Raw genomic sequence first — 20,084 nt, forward strand, 5'->3', positions numbered from 1 at the left:
AAACACTGGTTCCTGCAACCTGGTTTTCCAGCAATTTTTTTTATTCTTGTTGAAAACAGTTAAATATCCATCACCTTGCAGATGTTCATCAGTGACATTTCCCACACCAAAGCTCCTCCACAAAGAGATTCTCCATATTCTTTTAAGTAAAATTGACTGCTTTTACACTTTACTGTGATTTTAAACACAGTTTCAAACATGTTATATAGAATCACAGAATTGCTTAGGTTCAAAAAGACAATTTAAGATCATTGAGTCCAACCATAAACTGAGCACTGCCACCACTAAACCATGATCCTAAGTGCCACAGATACATGTCTTTTGAATATCTCCAGGTATGGTGACTCACCTAGGCAGCCTGTTCCAATACTTGATAACCCTTTTGGTGAAGGAATTTTCCCTAATATCAAGTCTAAACCTCCCCTGGCACAACTTGAGGCCATATCCTGTTGTCCTATCACTTGTTACTTGAGAGAAAAGATTGACACTTGCCTCACTACAACCTCCTTTGAAACCACCCCACATAGAATCTGCTGTCCAACTGACCAAGGGTCCCCAAAGTCCTGTCAAGTGCTCACTGGCTCTTACATGCTGGTCTGTACCGGGGAGCTTCTCTAGAGACACTGTCGGGGACACTTGTATGTGGACACAGTCACTGAAGCTCCACACAAGCCAATTAACTTGAGGTTATAATAGCAGGTAGGCTTTATTAAAAAGATGAATGAAGGGCATGTGTGTCACTGAGCAACCTCAAGCAACTGGCTGGTCCCATCCACTGCAGACCTCTCTTTGGAAGATACACTGCTGCTCACTTCTCCTCCCTCAGAAGAGGGCGAGATTGCTGTGAAAACATCATTCATTAATTTAATCAACCCAAATAAAAATGAAAGAAAGGAAGAAAGAAAGATAAAAAGTAAAACTGTACAAGAAAGCATTGCACACGAGACCTGTGCCCCATTCCCTCCTGCGACAGACTACAAACATGTCTGCAGCCACCAGATGATCCAGAGAAACTGTTGTCTTAAAAATAAGGAAAAAAGAGAAGAGAAAGTATAGAGTGTCACAAAAGCCAAAAAGGCTGAGAATTCAAGTCTATACATGGAGAAGGAATGAACAGGTTTTCACTCCCAAGACTCCCCTAGTATTTATACCTTTAACAGGAATAATGCAGCAAACACTGTTTTTCCTTTGCGCATCAGTAAGAAGATAAAATAATTAGGATCACTGGTCTAGGATCTTGCCTCACTATGTAAATCACCAACGTATTGAGAATTTAAACAAGTTAAGGTGGATTTCCTTGAATACCTGAAAATGCTGCAGCACAAAGTGCATTTGCATGATGACCAAAAATGTGTTGAGCCTATTTTTACTTTAGACAATTACTATTTGCTTATCATCTTGGCCTTGGGAAGTTTACAGTGAGTAGCAAATCTTATCTTTGCACATTAGTACCTAACCAACATCCTCTATATTTCTCTCCTAAGTCAAAACGTACTTTATTGCTTCAAAGAAATCCAAAAAGACAAGCACATGGCCTTTAAGTAAAGCAGGGTGTAGGAACGTATTACCCTTACTCACCACATATTCCTAAACAACAGGTACATGAAAATTTATGTCAAAATATACCAGACAGTTCATGGGCTCCATGGTACCACTGAGAGGTTTCAGTAAGGTTTCTGGAACAGAGATCCAAACACAGGATGGGGGGAGTAATATACAAAAAATCATTTTAGTAATATTTTAAACCAGAATTTCTTTTATTCCATCTTTTAAATAACAACTGATTTTGGTTTCCTGGTCAAGAGGGACAATAAACTAGACTTCCGTCTTCATAAAGAGCATGACGCTAATCGAGACAATCTGCAGCACATATATTTTTTTTGATTGCAATTATGTTTATGTTACCTTTAAAAAAGCAGCCCCTGTACCTAAGTAGTTAATAAAAAGTTGTCCTGGGTAAAAAGTAATTTGTTTTTCAGTAGGGTATTAGAAGTTCTTGTGGGTTTCGAAGAAGCTGTTTATCCATTTTTACAGGCAGTGTCTGATCCCACTGTCATAAATGATGCTTTGTCTGACCAAAATCTGGGGTTAACAGGGTTGGTTCACCACACGTTTGGCCACCTACAGCAGAGCAGCAACGTGGTCTACCTTTCTGTCATACAGGTGGAAAAACTCTGACAATAAGTGAAAAATCTCATGCAACATCCATCAGACTGATGGGATCACCCAGTTAACGCCCTATTTTCAAGAATAATAAACACATTTAAAAACAGAAGCCCTTGAGTTCAAAACAAAGACATGGCTTCTCTTCTCTGCTCTTTGATAACATTCACAACATCTTTAGATTGTTGGTATATTTACAAGACTCAAAACAGACAGCTGGTGGCTTTACAGTAATGAATAAGATTCCCATTCCCTTAATAAAGTAACACCCAGCATCATCACTATTATAAACTCTAGTAAGTATCTCTGCATAGCTATATCTCAATACCTTTTGAAAACCAGACCAAGGTTCTTGGGAATGCTTAGAAAGACATTCAGAATACAACAATATAGATTATCCAGATCCCACAGTGAGGAAGACAAATCACTAAATACCTAGGGCCAAATTTCTCTTTGCTCAGAGGGCCTGCAGTGGTTTACATCGCATTCAAGTCCTCAAGGCAGAATTCATACTGAAATGTATTTAATGACTGCAAAAAGTAACACGATTGAGGTCACATAAAGAACAGAGCTGCCAAACCAGGTAGTTCCTTGTCCATGAAGTATTTTCGCACGAATTACAAAGTTTTCTACATCAGGGTGAATTTTTAATAGTATACCAATCACAGAAAGCTCTTATTTCCAACAGCATTGTCAAAATGCATCTTAAAGACCATTTAAGCTTTAGGTTTGTGTAATTTGTCTGGGTTTTTTAGAACAGAGTGCATGCAAATTGCTTGCAGCACTTCTGTTTGAGGGATTATCTCTGCAGCCTATTCCTGGGTAGCTGACTTGTAATGTTTCAACGTGCGAGCAGAAGGATCAGTAGCTTTAACCCATCTTGGCATCCAGTAGTGGGGCAGCCAGTTGCTTTGCCCTGGGTAGTGCTTTTCAAAGATCTGGCGGTAGTAATAACTTTCCTTTGTTTTAGGAGGATTGAAAGGATATTTCTCCACTGCCTTTTCCAGCAGAAGGTCATCAATCTACAGACATAAGCAAAACTCATGTTAAGCTGCAAATATATTTAACTTTTTACAAGTCAATTTGCTTTAAGTGAAAGAGATACAAGGATTCACCAACCACTCAGTACCCCTAAGTACTTTTAAAAAGTGTCTTTTCTATAGGCAGAGGTTTCTGACAGGTGAATTTTGGTCATAGGCTCCCTTGATCTTTGTGAATACAAAACTATATTTCCCATGTTATAAATATCACTCTCTGCATTATATGTGAAGCCTGTTTCTCTTTGGGTTACAATCACCTTCAGTAGTAAGCTGACAAAAATTTCATTCCTATCCTCTTTACTGCAAATTAGCTGGAATAACTTAAAGCAGTCTTTTTCACATGTAAGTGGCTTCCTGGGTTGATATTTTTCCAGTTTCCAGAGAGCTGTTGACTCTGCTTGTATATCCAAGTTCTAAGCAACAAAAAAAACTGGGATACACAGGCAAAGACCCCTGCAATTGCTAAGTTGGCTAAGAAATGGAGGATGAATAGTTGCATCAGTGGAGGTAATTTCTAAAGCAGGCAATATCCACTGCCAACATGCTAACTACTCACAGACAAGAAATTAATTTGCCCCTACTACATCAATACAAGCTCAGTACAGGCAGCACAACTCTGTTGCCTGACCCAAAGACTTTCTTGTGGATATAGAGAAAAAAAATGGGGAACAAGCAGTTGGTGGTAGGACAGACAAGCACCTCTCTACAGGCTTAACTACTCACATTTCTGCGTAACAGAGCTCTGGTGTAAATTGGGTGTTATTCCCTCTTCTCAATGATTAAACTACCTCTGTACACCAGAGATGATTACCTTTCACCCAAAGCCAAATGCTCTAAATTGTTCATTGGTTAGCAATGCAAGTAGACACCTTAAAAAACAGAGGGGCTTAGTTAGGCATTGCTGGGAAAAACAAACTACATTAACTAGAAAGGACATTATAAAATCATTATGGTGTTACTCAGCTGCAGAGTAAGTTCATGCAAGTGCCTTTAGCTGAAGCAGAACCCAGAAATGTAAATGCATGTAACCCAGAAATTGTGTTTGCCAAGACACAATCCAATTTGCAATCCAGATATTTAAAAGATGCTCATTTCCTCACACAGTCATTTCTGTCAGACTCTAGCTTTCTTTGTATCTGATTTTAAATGTCTTTAACCAACTCAGACAGCTAGAAGACCATTGATTAATGCTTATCTTGCTCCTCTACCATGAAGCTCAAGTTACTGTCATACCCAGATTCGTTCTCCTAACTAAACATGTGATCTGCCTCTCCTTGGCAGCCATATCTAATATACCCACACGTGAAAGACACACTAAAAAAATGGTATTGTACCTGTTGATCAATATAGTCCTGAAGAAAAGAAAACCAGGATTTCTTTACTGATGCTATACCATCACTGAAAGCTTCTTTGGGTCTCCAGAGTATTTCTTTGGGAAGCAAGTTGGAATCCTCAAAAGACTCTCTCAAAAGGTATTTTTCTATTCCATTCTGTTTGTAAAAAAACAAAATGTCATGAGTCTTAGGAATTGCAGTACAAAGATCTTGCTTTAAATGCTTAAGGAATGGTTGCCTTTCAGTCTGGTCAGAAAAGGGTACCCAGTAGTCCACCAATACAGCAACATACTTAAGAGCATGCTTGACTTTGGATAGAGGACTTAACCATTGAATTCAGCAATTTGGTCATGCTTAGAATACGAATCAGTTAATTTGTAAGCTTACATTTGGGTCCAAAGCTAGTTTTACAGACCTTTGGTATCCGCAGCTCTGCTGGTAGGGATAAATAATATGAAGTAAACCGATGATCCAAAAATGGGACTCTCAGTTCAAGACTAAACAGGGAAAACAAATAGAAAAGATGCTGAATTAATCCAGCAAGTCATCTATTTACAAATTCTGTAACAGTTAACTTGTCCCTGTCTTTCACATCAACATAAGGTTTTTCTGCTTTTACTCAGAAGAAATTTCACTTGCATATTCATGACTATCTGCATTTAATCCATCAATTTAGAAAGTGAAGTATATGGTCTGCACAGATTATATAAAGATCTCTGATTTACGATGCCATCTGCTGGGCAGCTTCTAGTAAAAGAAATTTAACTACAGTTCTGCAGGATTTGCAACAACCATTGCTCCACTTGAGCAAAAATATATTGAAAAAAAATCCTGTTGCCCCCAGAGAACTACCAGTTTTCTCACTGGGATTCACATCAGCACATATAAAGATGTCCCTGAACCGAGTAAAGATTTCTGCTGTCATTTCTGAAATCCACATTTTCAATAAACAACAAAAAGAAGACCACATAGACACCATTAAGCTATTGACTGCTGATTCTGCAGCATTTGCACAAGTTCTCTCTTATACCAGTGGTAGATACACACATACAAAGTCTTCCTGCTTACATTCTCTTATGCATACCATAGCTTCTAAGGACACTGAAGGTAACAAATAAAATTACAGTAACTGTGTCTGTAACTGTAGGAAGAAACCCTTTCAGTGTGTTTCCTCAAGAGACATTATACTGCCCAGCTTCAAAGTCAAATGTAGATGTGTAGATGTTATACTGCATTCTAGTAATTTCACTGTCTCTGAAGCTTCTCTTGTGATAAAAAGCTTAAACTACTTCAGCAATCACATACTGAGACTTAAGTTTCCACAAATACTGACAAGATTTGCATTGCAAGCCTTTCCCTACATTTATTCTTTTCTAACTGATAAAGATACTCCCATCCTTTCTCCCATCATTTCCTCTCTACTCTTAATTCCTCTCCCATGTCTCCATAAATCTGAACACTTTAAATTCAGTTTTTATTTGTAAATGGAAGGGTTCTTTCTTCCTAGCAGTGCTATGAAGCTGAGTCCAGCTTCTCTTCAAGAAATGGCAACTGGCCAAATAAAAGCAACCAGAGTGTGATATTAAACAGCCTTGAATAGTGGCCAAATTTTTCAGCACAAAACAAATTACAAGGCAAGTGGCAGGGCTCCTGCACCCTGTCCATCTATTATACAGGAAAGGAAAACATAAGATTATAAAAACCTGAGCAAAACATTTTGTGGCAGAGCCAATACACAATGCAATTTTCTTGATCAGTAAGTTGTTTACTTTGCCAAAGGTACCATCTTTTTCTTACCTATAGATGGCTTCCCAACAATATTCTCCTTCTTTATTTATTTCTACAGTAAAATAATGCTCTTTTACATAGTATATAATTGGGCGATTCTTTAAGGTATCAGTCATACAGACTGTATCCTAACATCTCATTATTACAGTCAGCTACCTGAGTCAACGCACATACTTTTCTCTTTCAGTGTGTATTTCAATTCTTCATATGCATGCTGATTATAAGATTCAACATCCCTCTTTGTCTAAACTTCAAAAGCCCAAGCTCAAATAAAACTTTGCCTTCCTTCCTTAACTCTGTGTATTTTTATTTCTAATTCATTGCTTCTATAAATGCCTGTGCAATCACAGACAAAAGATATTTCCTGCATAAGATGGCAACAGTTGGTTTTACAATCATGGAAGACCAGACTAAATTTTGCAGTGTGGTTTGCTGTTGCTCAAATTCCTTCAGGCTACAACTTCTTTTTTTAAGTCACAGAATCACTTAGGTTGGAAAAGACCTTTAAGATCATTTAGTCCAATTGTAAACCTAACACTGTCAAGTCCATGCTAATCCACATCCTTAAGTGCCACAACTGCACGCCTTTCAAATACCTCCAGGGATGGTGACTCAACCACTTCCCTGGGCAGCCTGTTCCAGGGCTTGACAACCCTTTTGGGAAAGAAATTTTTCCTATTATCTGATCTAAACCTCCCCTGGAGCAATTTGAGTCCCTTTCCTTTTGGCCTATCACTTACTACTTGGGAGAAGAGACTGACACTCACCTTGCTACAACCACATTTCAGGCAGCTGTAGAGAGTGATAATGTTTCCTCTCAACCTCCTTTTCTCCAAATTAAACAGCCCCAGTTCCCTCAGCCACTCCTTGTAAGACTTATGCTCCAGACCCTTCACCAGCTTCATTACCCTTCTCTGGACATGCTCCAGCACCTCAATGTCTTTCTTGTAGCAAGGGGCCCAAAATTGAACACGTTATCCAAGGCGTGGCTTCACCAGTGTACAGTACAGGGGGACAAAAACTTCCCTACTCCTGCTAGCCACACTAATTCTGATACAAGCCAGGATGCTGTTGGCCTCCTTGGCCACCTGGGCACACTGCTAGTTCATATTCAGCCAGCAGTTGACCAGCACCCCCAGGTGCTGTCAGGCACTGTCAGGCAGCTTTCCAGCCCTTCATCCCCAAGTCTCTAGCATTGCATGGGGTTGTTGTGGCTCAAGTGCAGGACCCGACACTTGGCCTTGCTGAACCCCATTCAGCTGGCTTTGGCCCATCAATCCAGCCTATCCAGATCCCTTAGTGGAGCCTTCCTTTCCACTCCCGTCCCCCTTGGTATCATCTGCAAACTTACTGAGGGTGCACCGAATTCCTTCATTCAGATAATTCATAAAGATATTAAACAGAACTGGCCCCAACACTGAGCCCTGGGGGACACCACCTGAAAATCTTTTAAATCACAAAAGCCCCTAGGATCAAAGAGACTATGGTTTACCCATGTGCTGCAGTAGTTCTGTCTGCACGAAGAACATCAAACAGGTACAGCTCCTTCAGAAGCCTCTCACTCTCTTCTGCAGCTTCTTCGGGAGATGGTGCCTGTAATCAGACATAATACAGCTGCACAGAGGGATCCATTACTAGCTGTTCACTGTTTTGAGTAGTAATAATCACTGAGTCACCTCAGAACTGGCAAAGAATACATACGATAAATAGCAGTCTCGGGAATTTTGAAGTTTAAAAACAGTTATTTTCCAAGTGATTAAATTGAATGCCTTGGATTTTATGACACCTCAGGAGAAATACTCAGCAAATATTCAGCTATGACAACTCTTAAACTTCACACTTTGAAATCTCAGCAGAGACTTTCTGTTGAAAAAGAGGACAAACAGCTCAAGAGCTTTCTGTATTGTGAATATATTTACCTTATGGAAATATATATATCCTTGTGTCAGCTCATCTGATCCTTCTCCTGAAAAAATGACCACACTGTCTGTTTTCTTTCGTATATATTTGGAGACAAGATACATACCTCAAAAAAAAAAAAAAAAGAAAAGTATAAAGTTATTAAAATACAGCTACATACTACTAAATGCAGTTAGTACAGTTTTAAATTTAGTGTTTCACTTCTATGCTACTCTCTTCTGTAGCAAATAACTGCAATACAATGACATCTCATTGTTATTCAAAGCCATCAACAGCCACACAAACCAAGTGCTGCAAACGCATCTGAACTGTGGACTTCTACTGAGCCCTCAAAATACCAGAAATATACGTGTGTCTGTGAACCTAGGTATAGTGGAGGATTCCCTTGGGAACACATACAGGAGTTATTCTGCCTTGGTTCAAAATTAAGCACATGATTAATTCCAGCACAGTCCTGAACAAACCTTCTAGCTTTGAACAACAAAACTATCAGCAAAAGTTGCTGCTTAACTCTCTGCCACTGTAGGTTGAACTGGATGAAGCCCCTTTCTCAATTATTTTTCTAAAAAAGAATTATTTATTAATCAGAATTATGCCTTCCTCTCATTACATTTTTCCAAGCAATATATTTTTATAACAAATGTAGTAGAGATCTAATTAAAAGGATCTAGTTCATTATATCTCATACTAAGCAGTAATCACAAATAAACACAACAGACAAAAAGTTGGCTCTAATATTTCACATTGCAAAGTCCTATCTTCATGTACCAAATTCCACTCAGGGACTTGGGTTTTCAAAGCTGTATTGCCTATTTGGTTTATTAGCTTTTTTATAATATGTTAGGCCAACACAAGATTAACTGGGTAATATGTCATAGCTGACATTACACAGAAGGTCCCATTGGTTTCATTCTTATCAGGCTGGCAAGCCTTTGTAAGAAGATGCTGGTTACTTCCTTCATTTCTCAGAATCAAATACACATTATAAGATGGCAGGGGTTGGAATTACATAATCTTTAAGGTCCCTTCCAACTCAACCATTCTTTGATTCTATGAAATCTACCAGGCTTAAGTGTGCATGTGTTACTACAGGGCGACAAAAATACTTTATCTCAGCATTAAAATTACGCAAGGAATAGGCTAATCATAACTGCTTCACTAACATTACAGTCAGTAACTCAGATAACCTGTAAATTTTCCCCCTTCCTCCAAGGTTCATACTTATCAGAGCAGAAAATTTAGACCTGTAGATCTAATGTTTCTTCTTCATATAACTTTTATTTTTCATCCTAAAGCTTCAGTAACATTGTTTTGTACAGTTGATGACTTTGAAACTAGTAACTGTTTTTGCCTCAGTGTAGTATCACAGGCAAGACCAGGGAGCACAACTTGGGAGTCCCAGTTCCCAGGTTTTGTGACAGCTAAAGGATCTAGTAGATGACTACATGATTTTGCATAAAATTTTATTTAGGCGATATAAAGCAGAGATTGTTTTTAAGAAAAATCTTACCAATTGAAGCTCTTACTGTTGTTATATCATAGGTTTCCAAGGAGAAGATAACCTCCTCTATTGCCTGAATTCCCTCTTCAGAATTAAATATTACTTCATGATGTTCACTGCTTATATGTGCTGCCACCTGTTTGTAAAATGTCACAATAATGTATTGCTTTTCAATTAAAACATTTTTAAACATACATTGTGTTTAAAACACACACACTGAATGAAAGCATCAGCTCCCTTCTGCCACAGTGAGAATTATAAGACATTAGGTCAAGAAAAGACGATACTGTAGCATCGCATCTGACTTGCAGTGGTACATTCACCAGAGGGAACATAGTCTCCCTAATTACAGTGTTCAATCATGATAACGACGGACCATCCAGCTGCTTGTCCAAAGCATAACAGAATCTGTAGAGGCTCTAAATAGTCCGGATAGTTGTATTGAAGAGAAAAAGCAGCTCAAACACCATGGCAGCCAGAATACCTAAAGTATCATCCTTCTGGTAAGAGTGCAATGAGAGTCTGCCACAGAAGTCCTCCAAATGCAAAAGAAAACAAGTAAGACTCAACTATGTCTTTCATAAGGTTTAACTAAGCAGCAAATATCGTACCAAATGATTTACTGCAAACCGATTCACATCATAGCAACACATGAATATTCACTATTACTATTAATACCATACTATGAAGTTAGCACCATTAATATACACTGTTTAGCATTCAGCAGCTCAGAACAAATTGAAAACAACATTTACTATACCTTTCTGGCAGCCACTAAGTCAGGACTATTTTCCATTCCAATTGCAAAGGTTTGTAATGGATAACTGATGTTGATTTCTTTCATCAGTTTCAGAAGAACAGCTGCAACCAAGCTGGAATCTAAGCCCCCTGCCAACAAAACAAATTATTTGTTTAGGTGTTTGATTTTGTTTCCCCTTAAGGACACTGACTTTAGATAGCAGAATGTCATGACTAGGCTTCATTTCTAAGTTGGGTGAATCCGAAATATTTCTTGCAGAAGTGGACATTTACCTTTGCTTAACAAGTGAATCGGGCAACTTTAGTGGAACACCTTCAGTGACAGTTACAGTACTTTTGGTGTCAGGACACCAATGAAAATCCTTTAAGATACAAAGAACATATTCTGAAAACACTGTACCACTACAGATCACACCCCTTCTCAACTCAGCTACAATGTGATTTATTCTCCATTTCAAAATTGCTCTCTATGCTCTTCTTACCAACGCATTTGATACCCTACTCACAGAACCATGTAATTTTTTTTTGATTGCTGTTTGAAAAAAAAAAGAATTAAGCAAAAGAGCAGAACATTTACTATAAAGATTCCACTCTTTGTCAAACATTTTTCAAAAGTGTTTCACATATTTTGAGTGGAAATAATTTTTTAAACATCACTTCAAAGTGAAAAGGTTCACTAGTGACACTCTTTTTTTTCCTCCTCTTCGTTCCTAGAGGATGACAGTGGAGGAATCTGAACAGTTTGGAAAACAAAGTGAAACCAAGAGATACACAAGATAGCTAGATGTTCTCTGAGGCTCTACCCTTCTATTCAGAGCAGCATTCGTACTTCATTAGCAGTTTTGCTAATCCTTGACTACTTCTACTCCATGATCCCCTCTGAAGTTCTGAGCAAAACGTAACACCTGCTCTTCCAACATGTTCTTGCAGTTCTGACAAGCACAAGACAAAACCCTCTTCTCTTTGTTTCCTACAGTCTGCATGTGGTTTCTCAGCAGAGTGGCCTAGCATGCACTTCCACCCTGACACCCTTTGTAAAAAATCTCCAGTGGAAAATTACATGCAGAGTCTGAGAAAAGGAGAGCACAGAAATCAAACAGAGTACTTAGGATGTGGAAATCAGGGAATAAAACTCTTGAGTTTCCACTGTGAAGTTGTAGGACTCCCTCCCTGATTGGAGACAAAAGCACCTCTCCAACTGTGACGCTCCAAGTGTACTCAAAATTCTGAAGAACTGAGATACTCTGGTATTATGCCAGCATAAGCACTCAGTTTTGCTACTAATACACTCTGCACATGCATCTGAGGAACTGCTGACTAACTGTCTTTTACAGGGTTTTTACTGAGGCTGGAATCTTCCAGCTCTATGTATCTCCCTGTTTCATTTATCTCCCTCCTACTTTTTATGATGCCACAGTAAGGAAATCATCAAACAGTATCTCCTAGTCAGTTCTCTCTCATTGAAATTCACATTTAATAGAGTTCATGACAAATTAGTGTAATTAATGATGTTCAATGCATTCACGAACAGCATACAGAACTCTAACAGCAAGCATGAAGTGCTACAAACCCACAGTAAATAGGATGTCGGTCCCATGGCTACAAAGTCTTACCCCTGTGAAGTACTTCTGTAACACTGAGCCGCCAGGCCACAACACTGATCAGCTAAACCAGTGAACAAGTTCCTGCACCACAAGCTATTACATTACCTGAAAAAGAGTATAGCAAATATTTTTGGTCTAGATGCTCCCCTGCAGTTAAAAGTGGCCAGTGTTACAACAAGCCAGCATCCCAGCACAGTACAAACTTTAAAAGCCCAAGACTTTAGAGACACTCACAAACTGTAAAACTTTATCACAAACTTTATCAAAACTTTATAACAAGTTCTCTGTTCTGAAAAGCAAGTGAAGATTCAAATCACTTCAGGTACATTCCAGCAGAACAGTCGGTATGCTTTCTTCTAACTGGTAGAGGATGGGCAAAAGATGGAGAAGGCACAGAATCATCGTGAATCTTGCTGCTTACCTGACAAGAGACAACCGATCCTTCTGTGAGCCATCAAGCGTTTTCTAACAGCATTTTCAAACAGAATACGGATGTTGCTTTTCACTGTTTCAAGATCAAAGCCTGCTCAGAACAGAAGAGGACAAAAAAAATTCCAAGAAGTGTTACTTAGCCTTTGCTGGATTTTACCATTAGGAAACAAAGATATTTGTCTAAATTTTCTTTGATAAAGTGGGCATGCAAGTTCATCTTTGCACATGACTGCCTACAAAATCAATGTGCAAGACCCCACATTATAAAAGTTCTTCCAGGTTTTTTTAAACGGCACTTTTTAAATCATCAATGCGAATTTCATATTCAAAGACTACAATTTTTTCACTTATTAATCAGAATAAGTAGCAAATGCTTTGCTGTACTACCTGAAGGCAGAGCTTCCACTGTATCACATGCCGCGTGGAGTGGTTCATCTTTATAGCTATGAAATTTCACTAATTCCACTGATGCAACCTTGCCAGAGGGCTTTAAATCCAATACTTCATAATGGCCTGGGAGAAATGGTTCCACTTTAGGACATAAGGATGTTGAATGCTTTAAGTTGATAAGTCCTACAGATAAAATGTGGAAAATAAAGAAGTTTTGGACATAGTATAGTTAAGTTATACTTCACCTAACAGCCTCTGTACTAACACTATATATAATTATTTTCTTCAGATACTAAATTAGATATTAAAAAATACAATTTTAAGTCTGAGACTGCCCTGGCTGGAGCATAATTATGCTTCTGGCAGGTTGCATACATAGATCTGAGCCATCTCAAACTGAAGCACATAACAGAAATGAAGCCAGCAAGTTTTACGAGTCGGTATATAGAAATTTATCCCTTTGAGCATTAAGAGCAGCATTTTTCTAACTACATGATGCCCAGGTCAAGCTGTAATACGGTTATGAGAATTCAAGTAAAAGTTAACTGATTTTATGTTTAAAATGAAGTGTACTCAAGCTAAAAGGGGGTTTTAATAAACTACATCATTGAAGTGATTGCTTAATTAACACTGATTTTGAGATTCCATAACTTATCAGTTCCAGACTGAACTACGCCACTGTTTATGAATGCCAAGAATGAAAATTGTGGCCAAACCTCATTTCCATTCCCCTTAGCAAAGAGGATATTTTGCACCTCCTGGGCGCCTGGATGCCACCCGAGGAACTCCACAGAAGAGGTACTGAATTGCTGTTAAGAGAGGGACTGGTTATGCACCGTGATGGTTATAGGACCCAGTCCCTAAAATATTCACTCCCCTTCTTCCTTCCCAAGAAGAAGAGATAGTACAACTCTTGTAAAACTTAACACTACTATTAGAGTAGTAAATCTACATTGGAGTCTGGTAACAAAATTGATATATAGTAAATGGGAGAAATACACATAATCCTGAAAGTCAATTTTAGCCAAAGTGCATTTTAGGCAATAAATTTCCTTTTGGCACTGTTTGGATTTATTTATGCAAGTGTCAAAACTAGGGACAATTATAGAAAATTACCCAGTGCTGCCTGAAACTTCAGTAGGGTTTTAAAATTCTTGGCTTTTACAGAGTAGCAGCTCTTCTGGCTTTATTTCCCAGTTTACCATAGAAGACCAGGAACAAATTCTTATTTAATTTATCACAGCATAAATCTAACCTAACTCTATAGACTACATTTAGCTTTGGGATAACATAAAACATATTGGGCTCAATACTGTTATTGTTCCAGAACAAAAAGAATTATAAAATCAAATAAGCAAGTTATTTTAGAGATATTAAGGGCAATTACAGATCCTAGAAGTTTACTATCCGTGGGTTTTGTTTTAATGGTGTGTAGTTCTTGTAATACTAAACACAGTTCATTTATTACTGAACTAACAATTCACTTTCTTGTCACTCTTAGAGAAAAAGCCTGACAAAGAAGTTTGTCTCTGACAGCAACACTGAAGATTATTTAGGCACTAAACACAACTACTTTTACCTTTTGCCTCAGAACAGACACCCAAAAATCCATCATCAGTCAGCACCTTAAACAGTGGTCTGACTCCATAGGTATCTCTTGCCAGAAACACTTTTCTGTTTGCAGTGTCCAGAAGGATGAAAGCAAATACACCATCTAGCATGGACGCTGTTTGTTCTATTCCTCCTCTGTTGTAAAGATGAAGGATAACCTCACCATCCACTAATGTTTGATATTCAAATCCAAAGTGCTTCTGCAGCTAAGAAAAAATATAAAGAAAACCATGAATGAGCATTTGCAAACATCGACTGGTTATTAATGGAAAAAAATAACGCCACTCATGCAATTGTTTAAAAAGAAATCAAAGTGGGGGTTTTATGCACAAAGAATTTCCTTCTGTCTTAATCTTTCTCCACTCCTTAAACTAACCTTCTCATTTGGCCTGTACAGATGGAGTGGAGGACAAAGAAATCTGCTGTTAGACTTAAGTCAGACCAAATATTCTTCATGTTCTTGTGGTGTCACCCTTAAATTCCTTTCAATATCTACCAGGCAGGGGAAATAGGACATTTTAATAAAACACTAAACAGTCAAGAAACCCCACAAAACCAATGCTTTAGCATTTTAACTTAAATATTTTGGTTTTAATAGTTATTTATAGGGCAAAGTCTTGGACCAAATCAAGTCAATATTAAAATAACAAAGTCATTGCCCTAAACAACACGCCTGTTTCACCAATGATCCTTTCCTAGGTACATTTCAGTCACAAACCTGAAAGAAAAATCTCTTTACAAAGATAGAGGGTACATAATGTACTGAGAACAACCAAACAAATTCCTGCCGATGGCAGTGCAAGCTTTGCATAATTAAATTCCCCTTAGGATTGCATGTGTAGCACAATAGAGAGTAATTCTTAATGGTTTCAACAGAAGAAAGACCACAATGCAAAACACAAGAATACCGACTGTTGGTGCATTACATTTCACATGGACTGCAGGGCAAAGTGTATCTCACTTTTCAAACAGCCAGATAATTAAAGACTGGGAAAAGTAAAAGCAAAAAAAATAAAACAACCTACCTATTCAGACAAATTCCAAATGATGTTACTGATGTCACTGACATCACTTACAGCAGCCTGACTCTGACTTCAAAAGTGTGATGTCAGAAGAACTAAGACATCTCAGATTATTCATACATTTGTGACGCTACCACAGTCAATTTATGATTAATTTTAAGCATTCGTTTTCAGCATGATTCCGAAACACTCTCAGTTTTAAGCTGCTTTATAGACCAAAGTTGAATGACTTGAATCACTTCCCTTCACAAGTAATACACTTGGCATAGACATCTCAGCATAGGGACTGAGGGGACACGGACAATGTTAGGCAGCAGTACCACACCCATCAGGGACATGCATGTCTGCAAAAGGTGTGCCCAGGTGGAGGATTACCTGCAGCAGGCAGCTGAGTTGCAGGAAGCAATGAGAGGGCTGTATAACATCGTGGAGGCTAAGAAGCAAGTAGATAGCTGGTTCCAAGTGCAGTCTGCAATGGACCCACAGCCCTTGACCAAAAAGGCAAAACGTTCTCCACCAGCACACACAGAAGGGAGGAGGGCAATCTTCCAGAAGAATGGAAGCTTGGAATGGCAAGGACCAGTAGGAGGAAGAGACTTCCCCCAAAGCCTGAGATGCTCTTGCAAAACTGCTTCACCAGTCTGCAGACTGAAAAGGGAAGATTGATCACATCCGGAGAGATGCTGGAGCAGAGTAAGGCAGCCCCATTTGCTCCTCAGTTTACAACCAGCGCAACTAAGAGAAGGTACTCGGACTCTTCTGAGTTCTATGGAGGCACCCATTTGCCGACCCAACTTGCTCTCCAGAGAAGTGGGCTGATTACCAGGGGCTTGTATTAAGGATGTCACCAAGAGACTACCGAGCCTTGTACAGCTCTGCTGGCCACTATCCATTGCTGTTGTTTCATGTGGGCAGCAGTAATACAGCCAGGAGCAGTCTGAGGGATATCAAGAAGGATTACAAAGCCATAGGAGCGGCAGTAAGGGACTGTGGAGCACAGGTCATCTTTCTATCAATCCTCCTATCCAAAGGGAAAGGGTTTGAAAGGGCCAGTGAAGGCTGGTGAAACAACAACTGGTTACAGAACTGGTGCTGCAGTCGGGGTTTGGCTATTTAGACCATGGGACTCACTTCGAGAAACCAGGTTTACTGGGGACTGATGGGGCGCATCTGTCAAAGAAGGAGAAAAGCACGTTTGGTCATAGGCTTGCCTATCTGGTGAGAAAGACTTTAAACTAAAGTTGCCAGGGGAAGGAAACCTCAATCCATCCCACTCTGCTAGCACCAGCAACAGATGGCCAGAGCCTACAGAAGAATCACAGGTCAGCAGGAGAGCACCTGAGGAGCAGTACAAAGGAATTCTAACCACCCCAGCCAATAAGTCAGCTTCATCGGGAGCCCAACTTAAATGCCTATATGCAAATACACAAAGCATGGGAAATAAACAAGAGGAATTAGAGATATGCACACGCCTGCAGAACTATGGACTCATTGGCATCACAGAGATGTGGTGGGATAGATCCAGTGACTGGAGTGCTGGAATGGAAGGATACAGGCTCTTTAAGAAGGACAGGCAAGGTAAATGAGGAGGAGGTGTCACCCTCTATGTCAGGGACCAGCTGGGGTGCATGGAGCTCCATCTGGGGATGGAACAGGAGCCAGCCAAGAGTTTGTGGGTGAGGATTAAAAGGAAGGCAGGGACAGGTGACACTGTAGTGGGGGTCTGCTACAGGCCACCTGACCAGGAACAGTGAGCAGATGAGGCTTTCTATAGACGCAGCTTCACGTTCACAAGCTCTGGTCTTCATGTAAGAATTCAACCACGTTGACTTCTGTTAGAAGGACAATAAGCAAACCAGGAGGTTCCTGGAATGTGTTGATGATAATTTCCTTCTCCAGGTGATAGAGGTGCCAATGAGGAGAGGTGCTATGCTGGACCTTGTTCTCTCCAATAAGGAAGCGTTGGTGGGAATGTGAAGGCCAAGGGAAGCCGTGGCTGCAGTGACCATGAAATGGTGGAGTTCAAGAGCCTTAGGGCAGCAGGGAAACTCACTACCCTGGGGCGCATTAAACTCACTACCCTAGCCATCAGGAAAGAAGACTTTGGCCTCTTCAGGGATCTGCTTGATAGACATCCATGGAATAAAGTCCTGGAGGGGAAAGGGGCTCAGGAAAGCTGGTTAATATCCAAGGATCATCTCCTCCAAACTTAGGAGCAATGCATCCCAACAATCAGGAAGTCAGGCAAAAATGCCAGGAGGCCTACATGGAACAATGAACTCCTGGACAAATTCAAAACACAAAAAGGAAGCCTACAGAGGATGGAAGCAATGATAGGTAGACTGGGAGGAATACAGAGAAATTGTCTGAGTAGCCAGGGATCAGGTTATGAGAGGACTGAAATGAAAGAAGCCCTGATAGAATTAAAACTGGCTAGGGATGTCAAGGGCAATAAGAAGAGCTTCACTGGTATGTCAGTGATAAAAAGAAGACTAGGGAAAGTGTGGGCCCTCTGCAGAAGGAAATGGCAGACCTGGTTACCCAGGATATGGAGAAGGTTAAGATACTTGATTACTTTTTTTGCCTCAGTCTTCAGCAGCAAGGGCTCAAGCCACACCACCCAGGTTGCAGAAGGGAAAAGCACGGACTGGAAAATCAAAGAACCATCTAAGGAATCCAAAGGTGCACAAGTCCATGGGACCTGATGAGATGCATCTGTGGGTCCTGGGGGAACTGCAAGATAGGGTTGCTAAATACCCATTGTATTCGAGAAGTCATGGCAGTCCAGTGAAGTTTCCATTGACTGGAAAATGGGAAACATAACCCCCATTTTTTAAAAAGGAAATAAGGAAGACTCAGAGAACTACAAGCCAGTCAGTCTCACCTCTGTGCCTAACAAGATCACAGAGGAAATCCTTCTGGAAACTATGGTAAGGCACATGAGAAATAAGGATATAATTGTTGACAGCCAACATGGCTTCACTAAGGGCAAATCACGCCTGACAAATCTGGTGGCCTTCTAAAACAGGATTACAGCATTGGTGGATAAGGGAAGAGTAACTGACATCACCTACTTGGATTCGTGCAAAGCATTTGACACTGTCCTGCATGACATCCTTGTCTCTAAATTGAAGAGACATAGATTTGATGGATGGACCAGTTGGTGAATAAGGAATTGGCTGGATGGTTGCACTCAAAGAGTTGTGGTCAGTGGGTCAACATCCAAGTACAGACCAGTGATAAGTGGCTTTCTTCAGGGTTCAGTATTGGCACCAGTGATGTCTAACATCTTTGTCAGTGACAGGGATGGTGGGATTCAGGGCACCCGCAGCAACTTTCCTTATGACACCAGGCTGAGTGGAGTGGTTGACATGCTGGAGGGAAGGGATGCCACCCAGATAGACCTGGACAGGCTTGAGAGGTGGGCCTGCACAAACTTCATGAAGTTCAACAAGGACAACTGCAAGGTCCAGCACCTGGGTTGGGGCAATCCCAAGCACAAATACTAGCTGGGCAGAGAATGGAATGGCATGCTGGTTGATGAGAAACTCAACATGAGCCCACAGAGTGCACTTGCAGACCAGAAAGCCAATCATATCCTGAGCTGCATCAAGAGAAGCACGACCGGCAAGTCAAGGGAGGTGATTGCGCCCCTCTATTCCACTGTCATCTGACCTCAGCCGGAGCACCATGTTCCAGCCTGGGGCCCCCAAGAGAAGAAAATGCAATACCTGACAGCTTGGAAAACAACCTAAAATAACTGAAGAGCAAGACAGTCTAAAAGCACCTGCACTATAAAGACAGAAGGAGGAGAGAAAAGATGCTTGGAATCCCCCTCATAAGACATAAAGATCCCCCAAGACATAAAGAAGAATGTATGCATCTTTATTTTAAACTGACCAAACTTGAAGGTACGGATACTTATTGCCCTTCTTGTCAATTAAAAAGTTATTTTTTTTAGTATTAAAGAATGCTACTATCTCAACCACAACAGATTCACAGCTGATGAAGATAATCTACTTCCTTTTAAATATGAGTCATTTGATAACTTCTAAATGTTTTTCTGACATCTAGTCCACCACGTATTAAACATTTTCTGAATAGCCACTAGATTTGAAATAAAAAGAAAAACAAAAGTGCTGTATGATCCATACAACACTTACCTGTCTGAAATTGTAAATTTCTCCATTGTAACACAGCCACAGATATGGGAATTTCTTCACCCGGATAGGCTGCATGCCATACAACTGATCAACAACCGCGAGGCGGTGGAAACCAAAACAACAGTTGGTAAATCCATTGACATTCTCAAAACGAAATGCATCAGGACCTCTGTGTGCTATTTTCATGGCACTTAGGCATTGGACAGAAAGGCATTCATCACTCCCAAACAGGGCCCAAATACCACACATGGCGAGGCTGTTGATCTACCTGCAGGTGGAGAAACTGCTCAATAAAAACATAAACATTATAAGCAAAGCTGGCACTGAGAAAACACAGATAACAAATGTAGACTATTA

The 20,084-nt window shown here is 40.0% G+C and overlaps 1 protein-coding gene across 1 annotated transcript; it reads right to left on the reverse strand.

Annotated features, from left to right (window-relative positions):
- Positions 1-1,738: 1,738 nt before the first annotated feature.
- ASNS (asparagine synthetase (glutamine-hydrolyzing)) lies at positions 1,739-20,028 on the reverse strand. The gene is made up of 11 exons (XM_069859672.1): positions 19,728-20,028; positions 14,511-14,748; positions 12,929-13,114; positions 12,531-12,632; positions 10,507-10,634; positions 9,756-9,882; positions 8,245-8,351; positions 7,818-7,918; positions 4,953-5,034; positions 4,538-4,693; positions 1,739-3,185 (listed from the first exon to the last, which is right to left on the reverse strand). Exons 1-11 carry the CDS (start codon positions 19,974-19,976, stop codon positions 2,976-2,978), a joined length of 1,686 nt encoding a protein of 561 aa, XP_069715773.1. The 5' UTR covers positions 19,977-20,028; the 3' UTR covers positions 1,739-2,975.
- Positions 20,029-20,084: the final 56 nt, after the last annotated feature.

Source organism: Phaenicophaeus curvirostris, chromosome 6, assembly GCF_032191515.1.
Source record: "Phaenicophaeus curvirostris isolate KB17595 chromosome 6, BPBGC_Pcur_1.0, whole genome shotgun sequence".
In the NCBI taxonomy this organism is placed as follows: Eukaryota; Metazoa; Chordata; class Aves; order Cuculiformes; family Cuculidae; genus Phaenicophaeus; species Phaenicophaeus curvirostris.